Source organism: Lactuca serriola, chromosome 1, assembly GCF_051521515.1.
Source record: "Lactuca serriola cultivar US96UC23 chromosome 1, Lser_US96UC23_V15, whole genome shotgun sequence".
Classification (NCBI taxonomy): Eukaryota; Viridiplantae; Streptophyta; class Magnoliopsida; order Asterales; family Asteraceae; genus Lactuca; species Lactuca serriola.
This window is the reverse complement of record NC_136408.1, coordinates 49,098,280-49,118,850: the sequence shown is the minus strand read 5'-3', so window position 1 is coordinate 49,118,850 and position 20,571 is coordinate 49,098,280. Positions and strand designations below refer to the sequence as shown.

The 20,571-nt window shown below is 33.9% G+C and overlaps 3 protein-coding genes across 6 annotated transcripts; all 3 read right to left on the bottom strand.

Moving 5' to 3' along the window:
- Positions 1-1,483: 1,483 nt before the first annotated feature.
- LOC145054669 (uncharacterized) lies at positions 1,484-4,077 on the bottom strand. Its single transcript, XM_079002907.1, has 6 exons — positions 3,876-4,077; positions 3,383-3,778; positions 2,991-3,134; positions 2,725-2,927; positions 2,171-2,667; positions 1,484-1,946 (listed from the first exon to the last, which is right to left on the bottom strand). The coding sequence occupies exons 1-6, from the start codon at positions 4,075-4,077 to the stop codon at positions 1,484-1,486; spliced, it is 1,905 nt and encodes a 634-aa protein (XP_078859033.1).
- Positions 4,078-10,712: 6,635 nt separating this feature from the next.
- LOC145087620 (pentatricopeptide repeat-containing protein At3g06430, chloroplastic-like) lies at positions 10,713-12,370 on the bottom strand. Its single transcript, XM_079025619.1, has 2 exons — positions 11,987-12,370; positions 10,713-11,905 (listed from the first exon to the last, which is right to left on the bottom strand). Exons 1-2 carry the CDS (start codon positions 12,323-12,325, stop codon positions 10,811-10,813), a joined length of 1,434 nt encoding a protein of 477 aa, XP_078881745.1. The 5' UTR covers positions 12,326-12,370; the 3' UTR covers positions 10,713-10,810.
- Positions 12,371-14,151: 1,781 nt separating this feature from the next.
- Positions 14,152-18,406, bottom strand: LOC145087595 (squamosa promoter-binding-like protein 1). 4 transcript variants are annotated; one of them, XM_079025599.1, is made up of 11 exons: positions 18,276-18,406; positions 18,129-18,194; positions 17,161-18,030; positions 16,923-17,071; positions 16,515-16,838; positions 16,343-16,417; positions 16,141-16,248; positions 15,873-15,990; positions 15,455-15,750; positions 14,824-15,375; positions 14,152-14,747 (listed from the first exon to the last, which is right to left on the bottom strand). In XM_079025599.1, exons 3-11 carry the CDS (start codon positions 17,924-17,926, stop codon positions 14,316-14,318), a joined length of 2,820 nt encoding a protein of 939 aa, XP_078881725.1. In that variant the 5' UTR covers positions 17,927-18,030; positions 18,129-18,194; positions 18,276-18,406; the 3' UTR covers positions 14,152-14,315. The 4 variants fall into 4 exon arrangements, with proteins under 4 accessions (XP_078881725.1, XP_078881709.1, XP_078881733.1 ...); XM_079025583.1 differs by having other exon boundaries at positions 17,161-18,194; XM_079025607.1 differs by having other exon boundaries at positions 16,515-16,829; positions 17,161-18,194.
- Positions 18,407-20,571: the final 2,165 nt, after the last annotated feature.

Sequence of the window (20,571 nt, the reverse complement as noted above, 5' to 3'; positions counted from 1 at the left end):
TATACTCAGACTCAGTTGAAGAACGAGAAACGGTACTCTGTTTCTTGCTCTTCCAGGATACAAGACAACCTCCAAAATATACCAGAAAACCAGTAACAGATCTATGACTAAACAAGCATTTAGCCCAATCAGCATCAACAAAAGCAACAAGATCAAGACTACTATTTTTTGTAATATGGATACCCTTTCCTGGACTTTCTTTCAGATACCTCAATAGTCTGAATGCAACATTTAAGTGTGACTTATATGGTTTATGCATATACTGACTCAAAATCTGAACATCATACGAAATGTCTAGAGGTGTCATAGTTAAATAGATTAATTTTCCAATCAATTTCTGAAATTCAGTTATATTAACTACATAATCAGAACTATCCAAGTCAGACTCTCTTTTAATAACTAAGTTTGCTTCCAGAGGGGTTTTTACAGGTTTACACGCAAGCATTCCAAACTCATTCAACAATTCCAAACAATATTTTCTTTGATTTAAGCAAATTCCTTTATCAGCTTTTATAACTTCAATTCCTAAAAAATATTTGAACTCTCCTAAATCTTTTATGAAAAAACGTGACTTCAAGAAAACTTTGACCTTTTCTAATTCAGCATTACAATTTCCAGTAATAACAATATCATCCACATATACCAACAAAACTACAACTGTATGTTCATGTTTTCTAATAAATAAAGAGTAGTCATTTATGCTTTGTTTAAAACCAAAAAGTGAAAGTTTTTGGCACAATTTCTCATTCCACTTCCTGGGGGCTTGTTTAAGTCCATAAAGAGACTTTATAAGTTTACAAACTCTAGTATCACCTTTAGAGTGATAGCCTTCAGGAAGTTCCATATAAACATTTTCAGATAAATCACCATATAGAAAAGCATTATTAATGTCAAGTTGATATAAAAACCAAGAATTGTGAACAGCTAAAGACAAAACTATTCTAACTGAAACCATTTTAGCTACTGGAGCAAAAGTTTCCTCATAATCTATACCTTCCCGTTGACTATAACCTTTTGCTACAAGTCTAGCTTTAAATCTTTCAATCTCTCCATTAGATTTATATTTTATTTTATAAATCCAACGACAACCTATAGCTTTTCTTCCTTTAGGAAGATCAGTAATTTCCCAAGTATTATTCCTATAAAGAGTCTCCATTTCCTCATTCATAGCTTTAATCCAATTTGGATCTAAAGCAGCCTCATTATAGTTTTTAGGTTCAACTATTTTATTAAGATTTGAAACAAAACAATAATTTTCAGTGCTAAGAGAAGAATAGTTTACAGATCGTTCAATGCCATACTTATGAATTCCTTCAACAACATAATCACTAAATCTAGCTGGCATATGTACAACTCTACTAGACCTAGTAGCCCTAGAAGAATGACCATCAGAAGGATCTAAATTACTCTGACCACTTTCCTCAGCCACAGTAGAGGAACTAGGAAACGTCTCACCAGATGAAGGCACATGTGCCTCACCAAACTAGTTGCTGACATTAAGAGGACTAGTCTCATCCAAGAAATGGTATGCACTAGCACCATCCAAATGATGGACATCTCTCAAGTTACTAGTACTAGATTTATCAAGTAAGGAGCTTGAATAAAAAGACTCATCATAGGAAAAACGATCACTAGAGCATGATGGCACACTAATTTTATCACTCACATAAGAAGACTTCATTTTGAAAGGAAACACTGATTCATAAAATTTTACATCCCTGGAAACAAAAATAAGATTTGAATTAAGACTAAGAACTCTATACCCTTTTTTATCAGGTGAATAACCAAGAAAAATACACTTATCAGCTCTTTCAGAAAATTTATCAGAATTATTCAACTTTGTTGCAAAACACAAGCATCCAAACACTCTAAGCCTATCAAAAACTGGAGAATATTTATAAACAAGTTCATAAGGAGAAGCTCCATTTAACACTGATGTAGGTGTTCTATTGATTAAAAAACAGAATTTAAGACAACATCTCCCCAATATTCTAGAGGTAATCCAGATTGAAAAATCAAAGATCTAGCAACATTTAAAATATGCCTGTGTTTTCTCTCAACAACTCCATTTTGTTATGGAGTGTGAACACATGAAGTTTGATGAGAGATTCCTTTAGACTCAAACAAATGTTTCATTTTGTGATTTAAAAATTCAGTCCCATTATCTGACCTAACAGTCTTAACTTTAACTTCAAATTGATTAAGAAGATTGTTAAAAAACACAGAAACATAAGAAAAAACTTCATCCTTTGACTTCAGCAAATAGACCCATGTAGCTCTAGTATAATCATCCACAATGGTCAAGAAATATCTATATCCTTCTGATCTGGTCACTCTATAAGGGCCCCATACATCTAGATGAATTAATTCACCAAGACTAGATGTGATATGTTGACTAACAAAAAATGACTCTCTAGTTTGTTTAGCCCTATGACAAACATCACAAGGAGGAATAGAATCACTTCCAAAATTAAGTTTATGCTTAAGAGATCCTAAGACTTGATCAGAAGGATGACCAAGCCTATTATGCCACGTGAGTTTAGAAACACAACAAATTGATGAAGAATTATGAACACCAAAGGAATTAATACCTGAAGGCACACTATTCATGTAATAGAGACCTCCAGATTCTTTACCATTCCCCACCATCTCCTTTGATTGTAAACCCTGAATTGTACAACTATGTTCATTAAAGACAACCTTACAATTACTATCCTTACATACCTTATGAACAGACAAAAGGTTTACATTAAAGTCTGGGACAGCAAAAACATCAAACAGAGTTAAGGAATTAGATATATTCATATTCCCAATTTTCTCAATTTTAGCAGATGTGCCATTAGGATGACTAACAAGAAGATTCAACTTAGACACATCCACAATATTATAAAGAAGAGATTCAGAAGCAATCATATGTTGATTGGCTCCTGAATCAACAATCCACTTTTGACAATCAAAGGAAGAATTAAATGCTTGAAACAAGCAAGTACCTGCCATGTTAGCACTCGCAGGTGCTTCCTCATTAACTTGTTTATCATTTATTAGTTGCAAAAACTTCATGTACAGTTCCTTAGTGAGCTGATGAAACTCAGAGTCTCCAACAACATCAGATAAGACAGGAGCATTAGAACTCCCTGAAGAAGTGGTAACATAATTAGCAAAAAAAAAATTTAACTGTTTGACTCATTTCGCTGTTTAAAATCTTTTGGATATCCTATAATTTTATAACATTTTTCAATTGAATGACCTTTAATACCACAATTCTTGCATTGTACTACCTGATTTTTATTCCTATTAGAATTGTTTGAATTAAACCTATTATTAAACCTACTATTAAAAGCAGTAGGTTAAGATTTAGAAGACTGAAGAGAAGTCAAAGAACCATTTCTTTGAAGAGACTCTTCTCTAGACAATATAGAAAATGCAGTTTTGACATTAGGTAACGGTTCCATAAGAAGAATATGACTCTTGACTTGACTATATGAATCATCTAGACCACTAAGGAACTGCATAAGTTTCATAAGATTGGAATGGTCCTTAAGTTTAAAAGATGCTTCACATTTACACTCATTAAGACCAGTGAGACCATCAAATTCCTTCCAAAGAGAGTCAAGTTTATTAAAATAGTCTGATAGTGAAATACCATTTTGTTTCAAGGAATTAATCTGTTGATGAATGTTAAAAACAACAGATCCATCCGACTTATTATAGGTTTCAAAAAGATTGTTCCAAATATCCTCAGCAACATCTGAATAAGCTTGACTCTGATAGATGGAATCTGATATGGATGACAAAAGCCAAGAACAGACTACAACATTGGCTCTATCCCATTTAGAACTTTTAGACTCATCTACCTTTGTTTTCTAAAAAAGAACCATCTACAAACCCAAGTTTATTTATGGCCCTAAGTGCTCTAGACATAGAGCTTTTCAAAAGTCTAAAATTCTCATTTCCAGTTAGTTTTATAGTAACAATAGTGGTAATGGAATTATCTGAAGGATGAACAAAAAGAGGATCATCAAAATTAACTTGATCATCCTTTCCACTACTACTAGGAGAATCAGTAGGACCAGCCATAAGAACAAGACAAACAAATAATCAATCAGATAATCAAGAATTACAGACAGAAATCAGACTCGTGTATTGACTTAGAGTCCAGATGGTCACCACGTTTGTCGGGGCCCAAGACAATCAATACAGAGCCACAGAAAACAATCGAAACAAGAAAAACAAACAACTGGTGTATACAAAACAACCAGGATCTCCCAATCACAATATAATAGAGAGAAAAAAGGAACAAGAAAACCCTCACAGTGCTTTAAAGATGAACCGAAGACATAAATCGACTCTGTTTGTCCGTTTTCAACGTAGGGTTTTTCAGTGATGAAATCCGACCCCTAGAGAGTTATTTCATACTTAAACAGATTAATCGAATGGAGAAGAATCGTTGATAGTTTGACTGATGTTCAACTATTCAGGCGAACAGTACAAGAATCAGCCACAAGCACCTGCAATAACATGCAAAAAAACTTCACAGTACCAGGATCGAAAGAACGAAAACAATAAAAGAACTAAATCGATCGATCAACCAGAATCAACAAAAGAAAAAGGGAAAAAAGGTTAGAAACAACCTTTTATGAAACTGTTCTGAGTTGTGAACCTCCGATGAACATCGATGAAGAAGACGAGCCTCCGATGAACATCGACGAAGAAGACGAAGGAGCCTTAAGCTCTGATACCATGTAAAGAAAGTAAAAAACATCAAACCTTCCCAACTTGAACAGTTTATTCACTATAAACCAGTTCGATTATACATCAACTTACACCAGAAACCTCTCTACATTAACACTCACTCTCATATGTACAAATAAGAACAAGATCTAAAATATATCAGTAGAACAATGAAACCCTAACTGAGAAACCCTAAATGAGAGAGAAAATATCTAAGAAGTAATATCTTCTATATGTCCACAATGAGAGAAGCATTAACTTTAAATACATCGGGTCTCAACAAAAACGGAGCAACCATGACCCATAAAAGATCCGCGTACAAACCCGAATGACTCTTTCATGCATAAAACTTTCACAAACAACCCTTCGGATAATAACAACTAAACACAATATACCTTTCAACAATTAATGTTTATGTTTGAGTATAGAATATATATTTCAACATATGTCTATCTTCCTCTCAAATTAATTTGTGATTTAGCACTTAGGGTTTACTGCATTTAGTTTTCAGTCCTTTCATCAATTGCTTGCAACGTTTCATTCAGGCTCGTGTATATAACTGAAATACGCCTTTATAAGATTATGTTTCAAATCTATCTTTCAGAATGAACTTACCTTTGAAGAACACCCACCAAAGTAAATTCATTCATCGGTTCGCTTCAATTCTTCTTGTGTTAGAAAAATTATAGCCTTTTTTTTACATCTGAATTCTATTCTTGGAGCACAATTTTAAGGTTTTAGTGAGAAGGAGAATGCCAAAGATGAATCATTGAAGGTGTTATCGAAAAGGATAACCCCAATGGTGAATCATGGGAACCAGTAATGTTTTTTGTAAACAAGTTTTATGAAGCCAGATGATGGTTTGAGCTAGATTCTGGTAAAAAATTAGTAATTTTTGTGATTTCTAAAGGTATGTAAACTTATCCCTATTTATTGCACCTTCTTCTTCATGATTTGATGTTTTTTTTATCCTAGATGCTTTGTATTTCATATCAACTGAAAGAGGGGTATACAATTCTTGATTGCACATTTTGCTAATAATGGGTTGCTGAGTTTCTAAATTGTACTTTAATGTGTGGTTGGGCCAGGATATGTTGGAGTTTGTAGGGCAGTTTGTTGATGGTTTGAAGTTTACAGGAGGCTCTGGAAGTTTAAAGTTTGGGCCGAATATTTGTTGTAAAAAGGTTCATTTTATTTAAAATTGTATATAGAGGTAATTAGGGTCACAAAAGGTTAAATCACATTTAACTTATTCTTGACCTCCAATTCCACCCTAATAAATTGTATTGTGTGACGATAATAGGAATGCAAGCAGCTAGGACTTGATATAGTTGAGCTAAATATGGATTCACTTGAACTTCCTGAAGAAACTTTGTTGAAATACACAAGGTTAATTAAGAATGAGGGGCTTAAAGCTAAGCCTCAATTTGCTGTTAAGTTTAACAAGGCTGACATTCCTCCAACCCATGCAAAAGCTTATGTTCTTCTGACACCTCGAACATCTGGTAAGACTCCATTTTGTTTCCTTTTTGGTGTGAACATTTGGAGAACTAAAAGTGTTATGCGGGCAAAATGGTCATTTTATATGCTTTTCGGGTCCTTCTAATAACCGTGTTTGACTCGGGTACTAAAATCATTATGAAACAATGAAATATGGATCAAAAGGAAAAAGAGATTAGTTTTTGGGACATTGGTCCTGAAAATAAGTAAAAGTGTTATGATGGTAAAATGGTCATTTTATATACAAAGTCCTTAAGATTGTATCTTTTCTGTATCCAACAATGATTTTTGCCAATATCACTTCTTATAATTGATTATGTTATGCTCCAATTTTGATGAGCAAAACCATAATTTAAACTCCGATTTCTGTTATTTCTTTCAGGAATTGACGAATCAACCCCTTTTTTCTTGATTAACATTCATATGACTGACACAATCTTGTGGTTTCGATGATACTAAATTCCCCCAAATATGACAACATCAAATCTCATGTAATGTTTTGTTTATATATTTAAATTTGTTTATCATACATTATTTATTTTCTTTGTTAAGCCTGAAGAATTAGATTGCAAATAAATCAAAGTTCATTGTGTAGGGTTAGTTAATTGCTTGATTAAATGTTTTCTTATATGTGTTGTGGGTTAAGTGTGAAAAATCTTGACAAGAAGTTTGAAAGAAGTATCCTCCATTCTTATTGCAATGTATATATTTTTTTTCTTTTGACCTTTTTGAAGATACAATGCACATAGATTATCTTTTATTTTATTGTTATTCTTTATTCATTCATATGTAATATAATTGGGTAGATTTGTCATGTACATTGCTAATATAGGAACGAATGAAAGAAATATGCTATAAAAATAAGATAAATCAATATATTGTTTATACATTTGTCAACCTGTCCACCGAACATGTATGACACTAGTTGTTGTAGTTTGTCATTTTTATAGTTTAACTGTCAAAGAATACTAAGCTTGTACATGATAGTAGCATGGGGAAAACAAATTTTACAAAACCATCCGTCCTAAAAGGAAAATAATGTTTGGTAGGTTGTCAAAAACAAGTAAAAGCATGCAACCGAGGATGATGAGAGATACATTTCTTCTAGCAAGGGTCATAATTGCTTTAAAGAAGCTACAACATGTGATCGTGTAAAAGCCGAAATAAAACCCAACCCCAAAGATAAACAAGAAACTTGATAGGCTGTGGTACGTTGTCAAGGCATTGAATGATACCACATTGCCAAATTCCTTGAATTTCACCTTTGTTGTTTTATTTTATCATCCAAAAACAACGCATCCATATGAGGCCCGTCATATTCGAACCGGACGTACCTGAAACCATAACCATAAAACCGTAAGCACAAAGCTTAGTCAGTTCCCCAAAATACCACATACCATACATAAAAGAAAATAAATGTTATGGGCCAAATCATAGTCATATAATCATTTCCTGCCATGGGCCAAACCATGGTTTTTCCGTTCAGTGTCGAGGGCTAAATCCCAGTCTTGCATACAAGTGCTAGGGACCAGATCCAAGTCTTTCATATAATTGTCAGGGGCCAGATCCTGGTCTTTCAAACAAATGTCAGGGGTTAGATCATGGTCTTTAATATAATTATCACAAGGCATCTAACATTTTACACAACAAGCAATGGGCCGGCATTGGTGCCTTCGCCCATGGATCTAATGAGGAAACTCACCTCAAACCACTGAAAATCAGATAAACACTCCGACTGCTGATTTGGATAATCCCCACATCTTGTAGTTGTCAACCTATGAATAAAGTGTTTTCCTTGTAAGTTCTTTTACATGATTTCCTTATCTGGTTGTGATCTCTTTAGCAATAAACTCATGATCGTTAAACACATCTTGTATGGGCTATAAGTAATTAAGTTATCTTTGAAAGCGTTTAATCATTTTAAAATGGATGTTTAGGAAATTAGATCCTAAAAGTGAAGTAAAACAATCCAAGTTTGTAAACCTGTAGACGAGGATGTACAAATAAATCAAAGCAATAGTCCAAGGATAACCATCACAAGGTACGTGACCTTTTAAATATCCATGATATCTTCACTATCCCAAGCTCCAATATGATATTGTTAGTATATGTCAAAATAGTAATGTTAGAATTGAAAAACCTAATGAGTAAACTCATAATTAATCTTTATAATGGAATTAGATAATGGCACTAATTCAATTACAAAGTAAAACTCCCAAAAATATTTCTAAAATCATTTAGACTTATAAGTTTTACGAGAAGCATTAGAAATAATCATTTCAAAATTCAACCAAAATAGTGAATGTGCTTTTAGATTCCCACATAAAACCATGGAATGAGCTTGAAAATTTAATCCATTAAACATTATTAGCTTGCACGGTAAACAAAATTGAAAGTGGTAACCTATACCGACAATAGGATTTAATCGTAATAGTTGTTGAGAAACATCAAGTCAACCCATAATTAAGTGAATAAGTGATATACAAAAATAGGATGCTTAAATAAGTTTTTATTCAAATATGATATTTTCCCCATGTGAAAATACTTTCAAAATATGTTTCATGGATGCAACAACATACATATAGTAGTCACATAGCAACTAAGATCACCATAGTATAAAATAAGTTAAAACATATATAAAAAATGGTGATATGGACATGTATTCTTAGTACTTACTCATATTTGCTCTCCTAACTTCTTCTAAGCACCTTATTTCTCTTCAAGTGTTATATAAACACTTTCTAAGAACCTATGGTTAAAGAGTGAAGCATTTACCAAGGATTAATTATACAAATCAAAACATATACATAATTTTTAACTATATATAATTCATATCAACCATTACATAGCATTAAGGAAGTACTAAGGAAGTTATGGAGACAATTTGGGCGAAAATTGTATTAGTCAAAATTTCCATCCCATCCAAAAGGGTATATGGACCATGTGGATGCCTAGGCATATACATGGCCCGTGTAATGCCTAGTGGGTGCCCAAAACATGTTTTATTAGAGTTTTAGGTAATGTACTTTGGTGTATTGCTTCCAAACCTTTGATAGACTCTAATAATGACTTCACTAGATGTATAAGTCCTAACAACATATTTTTATTGTGCTATTACATCTAATCTCATTTATGACTTGATGATTTAAGGTCTTAAGGCTGCTTTTTAAGCACTCATGAAGACATCAAACCTTCAATCTAAGTTATAAGTTTCTATTGACATCATAGATTCACCTAGATTTATTATACTTCTCTTACTAGTCATCAGTAACATCCTAAACATGTTATTAATCTTTCGAAAACTTGATTACAAATGAATCTACTACTCAAGAGTGTTAATGTGATAATTTGAACATTTAAAAGCTTGATTTAGTTCCATCGTTGACCCACCACATCTCACTACCACTGCAATGTTGATAAAAAAGAACAAATCAAATCGGAGCAACTTCACATATAGAAAATTTTTGAACATAATTTAAACAGAACAACAAACCACATGAAATAAATATATAAACTTAGATCATGCTTAAATAAGTAACATAAAATGTGTGACATATTTAAATTGTCTTGACTAAAAAATATTATGTCTACTCATGTTAATGAAATGAAAGATGAATTTGCTTATGATTAAAAAAAACCTTTGTTTCGTTATGCAATTTTCGTGTTTTTAATAGTTATATACTTATATTGTATATCTTGCATATAAATAAATATATAACCTTAGATCATGCTTAAATAAGTAGCATGAAATGATAAAATGAAAGACAATGAGGTGGATTTTGTGAACGCTTTTAAATAAATTACCAATCATGTATTAGTCAATGAATATATAATAGTTTTATTATTAGAAAAAGACTTGTGCAATTATTTTTCTGATAATCCTTTTATTTAAATAACTAAAATTTAGAACCTAGTGAAGTAGTGGTGGTGGACCAGCAATGATTAAAAATAAACCCTTTATTCACGTCAAATATGTATATTTATGTTTATGACTTGAAGTCAACGTCAACGACCAGAAAATAACTTGAAAATGTATCGATTTGCCTCCGAATACACGTTGTATTCAAGTTTCATTCACATCCACATCCACATCGATCCACTGCTTTATTCTTATAAGTGTTTTTTCTTTTCTTTTTTCTGAAAAGCCAGATACCAGACACCACAGAAAGGTTCAATGAACCCCACAAGAGCTTCAAATTCGCATTGAATTTAAATTTGGCATTCAACAGCTAGCATCCAAAAAAACAAAACCCAATTAAGCAAAAAAAATGTTACCACAAATACTGAAGCTTAAGGGACAATTAAACTAAGAAAAAAAATAAAAAAGACCTAACTAGTATCCAAGAACAATATTCCCAATTTAATATTATCGATTGGTGGTCCTTAAGGGACAATTGGGAAATTGTGACAAAGCCAAAACTTTATGGTCTAATTTAGCATGATTTGAACTTAAAGGACTAAATGGTGATAAAGCCAAAACATTGATGTCAAATTTTATCTATAGTCCAAAAAACAAAATAACAATTCATTTGTTGTAATACAGAAGACCATCTACATTTATACAAAACCTTTCCCTCAATTAACAAACACCAATCTTGAGTCTTTCCTGTTCTAAATCATGCACCTTATCATCCATGGCTTCCTTTTTATAAGCTTCCAGCATTATAGAATAAGTCACTGCATCAGGCCTACATTCTTCCTGTTTCATCTTCTTAAACACTTCCTCCATCTTCATCAAATCACCAGCCTTTACACAGCCATATAACACTGCATTATAAAAACTTGTATTCTCATGAATCTCCATTTCATTAGCTAACTCCACAACACTTGCCACCTTATGAAACACCCCTGCATTTGCATACCCTCTAATCAAACAGCAAAAAGTCTTGGTGTCTGCCCTCATTCCCTCTCCTTGCATTTGCTTAAATGTGTATTCCATGTTCTTGGCATCACCCACATCTGAAAACGCCTCAATTACATTGTTGTAGGTGGATGTTGTCCATGGAAATGAAAGCTTCCTCATGTACTCCATTACAGATGACATTTTGTCATACATTTTGTTCTTCCCGTATACACCTATTAGAATGTTGAAAGTGCGTGTTTCTGGTTCGATTCCAAAGTTTCTCAACTTTTCATACCATCTTTCCATTGATTCGATGTCACCCATGTTGCCAAATAAGCTCAGAATTGTGTTCATTGTCCAGACATCTGGTGTACATGTATCGCTATCAAGCATATTCAAAAGCACCTTTTCCATTTCTTGAAATTTCCCTGCTTTCCCATATCCAGCTAAGACTGTGTTTTGTGTTACAGTGTTGGGAGTGATGGATCTTTCATCCATTTGGTGGTAAATGGATTCGACAAGCTCAAATCTTGCAGCATCAACGCAAGCTTTCATTAGGATGCTGAAGGTGTAAACATCTGGTTGGCATAAAGGAAGGGTTTTCATTTGGTTGAGGATTTTGAATGCTTCGTCTATTAGATTACTTCGACAATAGGCAGCGAGCAAGGCTGTGTAGAGTTGTGATGTTGGCTCTAGTCCCTCTTGGATCATTTCGTCGAACAGATGGCGGGCATGTTTTGGTTGCCCACATCTTCCGAGTAGAACGATGAGCTTCATGTAAGTTCCTTCCTTGGGTTGATAAAATGGTTGTTCTTTCAGCATCTCAAATACCTGGAGAATTTGGATCCAGCATTTTCAGTAGTCAGTCCTAATTCGGGAAATAAAATCCATTAGATTGAAGGATATGATTACCTGTAGAGCTCTTGACCACTGTTTTACGTCGACGGATTCAGATAAGGCTTCAGTAACCGTATTTACCCAAGGATTAAGGTTAGCTTTACGGTCGAGCTTCTTCTTAATGTTCTTAATCGGCGTTCTTTTGTTGGATGAATTTTCCGATACACGTCCCGGGTGCTCACCTTGCTTCCACAACTTGTTCTTCTTTGGGGAAGAAGCTGACGCAATTGCACATCGAATTACGAATCGAGGAGGAGCAATGCCGTAATTGTGATGGTGGTTGCCGTTGCCGTTGCCGTTGCGGTTGTGGTTGTGGAATGGGAAAGAAATTGAAGGCGCCGCCGACGATAACATGATTTGGATCGAGAAAGTCGCAAAAATTGCTACATAAATCAGGTCTTTCCATCGTTTTGTAAACAAAAAAATAATGGAATGGGATAATCTATAGTATTTAAAAAATCTCCAAATTGCAACCAATTTTTTTTTTTTTTAAAAAAAAAAAACATATTTAAGAAATTATGACCTAAAGTTACCTTTTATATCTAAACTATAGGGGTAATTACTAAAACGACCCATCATAAAATATCACTTTTTATATTTTGGATATGTAACTGGTATTTAAGTCTGCGCTTTGCTGCGGGTTTTTACATGTTTTTGTTGTAACGATGTATATTTTTTTAATTAACGAAAAGTATTCAAATAATAGAAAATGTATTATATATGACCCGACTCATATGTAAGAAGCGTATATAAAAATAAGCACCAAAACATACAAAAAAAATAATCAAAACGTAGACAATCTCGAATCTGAATACATTCAAACGTTGACCACCTTTAATTTATACTGACACATACATAACAAAAACAAGTCATTTTTTTTAAAGTTAATGAACAAAAGTTATTAAAGAAAATCAAAATATATATACTATATGGGATAAACACGAAAGTTTAGAAAATAAAAATGGCAATAATGATATTTTATAGAGTTCAAAGTTAAAAGAGTGAAAGTAATATTTTAAAATAGGGGGTAGAAAATGTATTTACAAAATAGAAAAAGTTGAGGGATGAAAATAACATTTACAAAATAGAGGGTTGTAAGTGACGTATTATATAAAATGGAAGTGTTAAATATGTAATTTATGCATTGTCATACTTGTACATTGTGGATTGTGGAGGAACTTTTAGCTACGGTAACCTCACAAAGTAACCTCACAAACACCTCACAAAGTAACCTCACAAACGAAGGTTAATTGTATATATTTATAATATCTAAAATGTTTTGGGACAATAATCCATAAAAAAGTTTAAATGTTTTTGTAATGAAGGTCGTTCATAAAGCAATTTCCCAAATTTAATAGTTAATTTATAACAATGTTAAAAATGTGATAAAGAATTGTTTAATGTGATAAAGAATTGTCTGATGCTATAAAAAAATTATATTTTATATTTTTCTGTTTAAATCTAACTATTTTTTATTTTAAAAAAAAAAAAAAAAAAAAAAAAAAAAAAACCCTATTTCTGACAATTTTAGCAAGCTCAGGAATTGATGTTTTTTCCAAAAACAAAAAAGCCTATCTTTTTTTTTTTTTTCAAAAAAACCCCTTAATTTTGGTTAAAAAAATCGTTTGGATCCATTTTTTTTGTTTTAGATCATAATCAGTTTGTTCTTATTCCTGTTGTTGTTTATAGTGTTTTGGTGGAAGAATATAAAATGTTCAATTGTATATGTATTCGTTAATTTGGAAGTTGAAGGTTCCTTGTTTGCTAATTTTGATGAAATTATATAACAAATGGTTTCGTGTCTCCTAATATAAAGAAAGAAGCTTCTGTGTCTGCTAACCTTGATGGAAATCGTATCACAAAGGGTTGTGTCTACTAACTTAGAGACCGAAGATTTGAGTCAATTAATTTGGATACATCAACTCATTTGAAAACCAAATGTTCTATGTTTGCTAACTGAAACATCAACGTCTTTTAATTTAGAAATGAATAAAATACAATGCCTAAGAAATTCGTTGACTATACCATAATTGGTATGTTTATTGATGTGATTTATGTAGCAATTTGTTGACTTAACTATATGGTTATTGATGTGATTTATGAATGAAAAATCAACTTCAACAAAGCAAAATGAAGAAACAAATTTCCCTACAAATCATATAAAAAATAAAGTATGGAAATCACGAGAAAATACAAGCATCAAAATATACATATAAATATGCAAACACCCAACTTGAAGTTCATATCCATCCATACAAATCCAGCCCTTTTCTATATATAATAATAATACATCGAAAACAAAAGTCTTGAAAAATTACCTGTATATAATATATAAGCTTTTAATTTAACTTGCCCCATACTTGAGCCTTTCCCAAATAAAAGGCTGGAACACAAACATAACCTGGGGCGAACTCTTAAAAAGCAACGCCACACACACACACACCGCAGCAATCGCCACCATGGACAGCATCGCTGGCTTATAAATCGCCAGCGAGGATCTCACCCCACCATAATACCCCAACTTCCCTTCACACTCATTACACCTTCCCTTAAACACCAATGCCTTTTCCATTTCAAATCCCTTAAATGACAATGACAATTCTGCCCCCTCCTTCACCTTTGTTTTTACAGGAATATCAACCACCACATGTCCCTTATTTTTATTCATTTTTCTTTGAACCAAATGAATGTAAGGGTAATGGCCTCTAAGGGATGCGTAATCATAAGGTGTTAAACCACTACTGTCATGACTTCTTCTCCATGCTTCAACTCCCACCTTTTAAATCAATACACAATAATCAGACAATGTTCTGCAACTTACTTAAAATAAACTGAAATTTGAAAACAATTACCATTTGAGGATCATTTGTCAATGCGTCAAGCACATCCTCAGACCCATCTTTACCAGCTGCTATATGAAGAGGTGTCAAACCAGCAGGCCCCACCGCGTCAGGTTTAAACAAAACGGGCCCCGGCACACGGAAGTTCAACAGAAACTCAACCATGGGTCTCGAGTTTCTTCTCACGGCTCGATGGAGTAAACCGATGTCCAGCAAGGCGGTTTCAACTGAAGTGTGGTTTATTACTGTTATACCCTTGAAGATTAGGGTCAATAGTTTGTTGACCACACGACACCAGTCATGGTCAACTGAAAACTCTATGAGCCATCTGAATCGGTCAAACGAAAAAAGATCTGAATTTGGATCCATGGATGATGATAATCTTGATTTTAATTGGCTTCGATGTAGAAGCCAACCCATTTCGTGTATAAACTCTAGTGCTTGATTTCGTGCTTCTAATTTTGAATCGTCTATATCGGTTTCTAGTGTACGGATTTCTGAACACACGTCTTCTTCCGCTACTATAAATGGAAAGAAACTGCTGCTCAGACTGTCATCCTCGATCTAATCAGAAAATAAAAACATAAGAAGATTACTCAAAATCTTTGAAAAAATTAAGGAGGATTTAGAAAATAAAAATCACCTCGATGAAGCCTCTACCATGGATGTTAGGTATAGAGCAGGAGAAGGTTAGAGACTGGAGGTGGTGGTCTTGCTCTTGCTTGATCGACGAATCTCCACCGTCTATTACATCTGAGCAATTTGTTTGGATAAGGTAACTGCCTTCTAGGGCACAAGTCAACCTTGATGTTGACCATGAAAAGCTAAAGCCTTTGACTGAAAATTGAGCAGTTTCAGAGAAAGAAACTGCTATGGGTTTAACACTCAAAATGGTTGAGTTTTTATTATGAGGTAAAGATGTGTTCAGAACAATCTGGCCTGTATAAGCAAGAAATCAAGAATCTTGGTGAGATTAAGAATTTAAAAAAAAAAAAAAGTAACCTTTTTTTTGTTCTTGAAAAAATATATTATGTGTGTATAAAAAGATTACAAGAACTAACCATCGCATGCAAATGCAACATGATCCAACACCCTAGTGTAAATCCATCCTGTTCTCCAGAAAGAATCACTAGATGCTTCCAGAAGCTTCCTCAAATTACTGCTTAAATCATAGCAAAGCTGCAACAAACATATACTCATTTTACAAACGTTACAAAAACCTCAAACCACCTTTAGGAGCAAATTTGATAATATCAGCTATACTCAGGGACCAAAAATGTAATTAACTGTAAATAATATTATTGGGAATGGAGTGACAAGGAAATGTACCTCATCCCAAGAGGAATTATCCATTCGAAGATAAACAGATAATATGATGCATCCAGGCTTGATATAACCTTCAATATCACTTGGACTTTGTGACAACCAATCAAGAATCTGTATTTTAAACAGTTTACCAAATTCAGCACAAAAATAAAAATATCAGAAGCTCATATAGTCTTACAACAAGTAAAAAAAAAAAAAAAAAGACCTGGTTTCTGAGGAGAACAGGCAACTCGTTTGGATCTTTTCCAAATAGCTTGAATACAATCCTGTCTGTACGACTCTGAAAATTAGAAAAAAAAAATCTCTTTAAAGATATTTTTCATAAAAAAAAAAGCAAAGGATTGTACTATTTTAGACGTATATATAAAATTTAATACCTGTGCCTCGCCACTGGAGCTAGATGGTGACTGTGTTGCTGTGGAGCCTGAGGTCTGAGGTGGACTTGACTTGTGTGGGTCCCCCCCACGTAACCACATGGGGACATTGTCTGTATTTTCAAAGGTATCAAAGGTTTCCATGCAATCTTGAGAATCATCATAAGCATTGTTAAGGTCAATGGTGTTAAATTTCATCCTTCCAACTCCAACAGTATCTTCCATAGGACTGGATTTAGGTGGGAATGGGATGATGTTGTTTGAGGGGTCAGTTATTTGTAAAGCTCCTCCATTTTCCATTGTTTCATATTCTAAAGGCTGTGAAGCCTCATATAAACAAATCTTTTCACTCTTAGATGTTGAATTCAGTTTTAGAGATAATTAATTTATGCAACCTGTGTCTGTATTTACCTTTTCAAGGGTTGGAATGGATGTGGAAGCATTCATGAAATTTTGAGATCCAGTTATTAATCTAGATAAGTTACTAGCATTGATGTTGCCAAGATTCTTCAGTAGATGAGTGACCAAATCTTGCTCACTCCTTTGATCTGAGGTATTGGCTGCAATAAATAAAAAGTTAACATATAAATTACAGAGTAAATACTAAATAGGCATATGCCAATATATAGTATTATGTTCAAACACTTACAGTGTATATTGGTGAGTATTCTCAAAAGACTAATGAGCAAGTAACTACTCCCATGTTCATCATTCAATGACACACCATTAACTGTATTTTCTGGATGTGTACTCTTCCTTCTCCTTCTATTATGTCCAGCTAGACGCCTGCGACAGCTTCTTTTTCCTTCATCAAACTCCTGAAGAACATGAAACCTGCTGCACTGTTGACAAAACCTCTGCATCACATTCAGCACCAGTGCTTTGGTGGCTTTAGAATGCAAATCACAAACTTTATGCCTTCTATGATAATCCTTAGCATTGCTTAAATCCGTTCTACAATCATCCACTTGACAAACTGCACGATTGGATGTGGTTCCAGCAACTTTGGTCTTCTTCCCAGTCTTCCCCTCCCATCTCTCAGCCTCGTCTTCAGTTATGGGGTATACTTGACCACCAGCACCAAGTTTGAGGTTTAGAGCTCCAGCTTCACCACATACCTCTTCTTCATCAAGGACCAGAACCCTCCTCTTCCCTTTCTGATTTTGCAGATTGATTTCGACAGAACAAGATGAAGAACTGTTAGACGCACCTGTGTTTGTCTGAAGTTCCGATGTAGTAACGGGAAACAATTGTCTGCTACTGTAATCCGATGGAGTGGCGGTAAACAGATCAGCGTCCCATTTCCAGTCATTTAAATCCCATTCCATTGTTCTCTTGCCGACAGCCTTTAAATCGGACACGACTGGGACTGGCCCATAGTAATGATGGGACTTTTCCCCAAATCTAGCCTCCATTAATCAAAATCCAAAATAAATCAATCCAACTCCAAGGTGCTACATATGATCTCGTGAATTAATCCTTATCCGAAACACCTAGTAAATAATAGATTCCCAGTTTCCTTGAAAAAAAAAAAAAAAAAAACCTAAATCCACAACTGTAAGTTGCAGCAACAAACTCTCCTTTGGTAGAATTAAAGGTACCGTCGAAATCTCTTACATTGCCGGAGTCATGAAACAAGCAACCAACAATATATCCATGAATCCGAACAACAGCCAAAGTGCGCTGATGAATAATCATATAAAAATGAATGGTATAGCTAATAATAAAGAAAACATAGGGAGCTTTGAATTCATGAACAACTACCTGGAGTTACGGAAATAAAGGGGACATAAGGAAGACGATGATTGAGGAATGAGGAGAGATGTAGTGAGAGAGTTTTGGCCTTTTGGGGACGGCAGTCTGCGGAGAAATATGTGAAAAATAAAAGAATAAAAGGGAAATTAACAAGACAAAATGGAAAAAGTGTGGGAGGGTGGTGGGGCCTGATTGTTATCGATCATTTCATAATAATAAATGATAACTGAAAATGAATTCTTTTTTTTTTTTTTGAAACGGACTTAAAATGAATTCAGTTTTTCTTTCTCGTACACCATTTCTTGTATCGGTTAAAAGGTATTTATGACCGTCTAGATTTTGTTCATGGTAAAGGTGTGTTTATCAAATTAGGATAAATTACACGAATCGTCTCTCGTGTAAGTGTCAGAAAGCACGTTTGATCATTATTTTCAAAATTAACTCGGAACGTTCCTCGTTTGTTTTATACTTGCACGTTTCATCCCTGAAAGACGAATTTGTTGCGCTTTTAGTCCGTTCCAAATTTAAAATGATCAATAATGTCCTTATGTATTTAATTTTCAATTAATCTAATAATATTTACTATTATTTTTAATTTAAAAAGAAATTGGGTCTCACTTCCACCCTTTCGTCCTTTACCTTCACTTCACCTACCCCTTTTCTCTCTAAACCTAAAGAACACCACACAAACACCGGCAACAACTACCTCCCTGATATGTTAAAATCCGGCCACCGGCGGTACATTTAGCCTTCAATCTGCCACCTTCGCCTCTACAATCCGAATTTCCGTTCAAAACCTTCGCAATCGCTGTCAGAATCAACAAATCCACAAGTGGATCTATGCATTCGTTGTCTTAGATTTACACCATCTCAGATCTACTTGTGTTCGATGGAAAACCATTGTCTTTGTCACCACCTGTTATTCGTCACCATGTTTTCGTCAGAGATGGAGCCCAATTTGCATTGCTTTGCGCTTAGGTCTTGAGAGTTACAAACCCGATTTGCAGATGTGTGGCCGTCGACATATTTGAACAAGATAGGAGAATGTGGCTGAGTGGATCTTCTTTCTCGGAAGTCATCGATCTCCTTCACCTGTACGCCACCATCGGAAGTCGTCATCGGAGTTTCAGACGTGTTTTCAGTGATCAGTGGTAGTATCGGAGGAAGAAGTCAGGTGCAAAGGTGACACTTTAAACATAAGCGGATGTAATTTAAGGGTGAACGAAGCCAGTAGCAATTGGTGTAAGGTGGTGATGGTGGTTTGGTTCAATGGTGTTAGTCTGTGAAGGAGGTGTGAGAACAGGGGAGAAGGAAAGTGACGTAATGAGGGGTTAGGATATTTTGTTTTTTTCTTTGTTTTTAATTTAAAGTTGATAAGGAAATAAAAGAAAATGAAAAAAAAAATTATCAAGGATAAAAAAGTCATTTCATGTCAATAGGGACTAAGTGTGCAAGAAAAAACAAACCGAGGGACGGTCCGAGTTAATTTTTGAAAATAAGAACTAAACATGTTTTTTGACATATGCACGAGGGATGAATGGTGTAATTTATCCATGAAATTATATAACTGTCTAGATATTGCATATTAAGTTATTTACAAAAATACAATCTGGAAGCACATCTTTCAATTTTCTGACTTTAAGAAAATAACCAACAACTTTATGAAAAATATTATCTCAAACTCTTGTTATTTTGATTTGACATAAAACGCATTCCATTAACCATTTTCTAGATATATTTTGTTTTTTTACAGTTATATTAACGAAACAGTCAACGATCACACCTAATAAGGTTTGGTACTTGTTTGCGAGAAACTATTTCTTGGTGATAATTGATGTGTTGCTCGTTCTCGGCATAAATTTCAATCACGTTGGAGTCATAATTTCAACTCGATAAAGCATCACAAGCGTCTTTATTTCCATCTATTTAAGAGACTAGATATCATATCTTTGGTTTTGTTTGGTTAATTGTAACATACACGTTTTGAAATCGTGTTTTAAGAAAATAATATTATGAAATATTATGTGAATTTGAATGTTGAGTTCTAATAGATAGTTTTTACTAGAATTGAAGTAAAACTATGCTTAGAATCATTCAAAAAGTATTGGAAGTCTTATGAGATTCCAATCAAATGTCAAATAGTGAAATTTAACGAAAATATAAATTTTGTAATAAGTAAAATTTTATTATTTAAAGTTGTAGATAATCTCGTTAGAAACATTTAGGCGAAAATCTTATCGAAATCCGAGTTATAACGAATAAATTATGACCAATCGAAGATCCGCGACAAAATCGGTACGGCGTC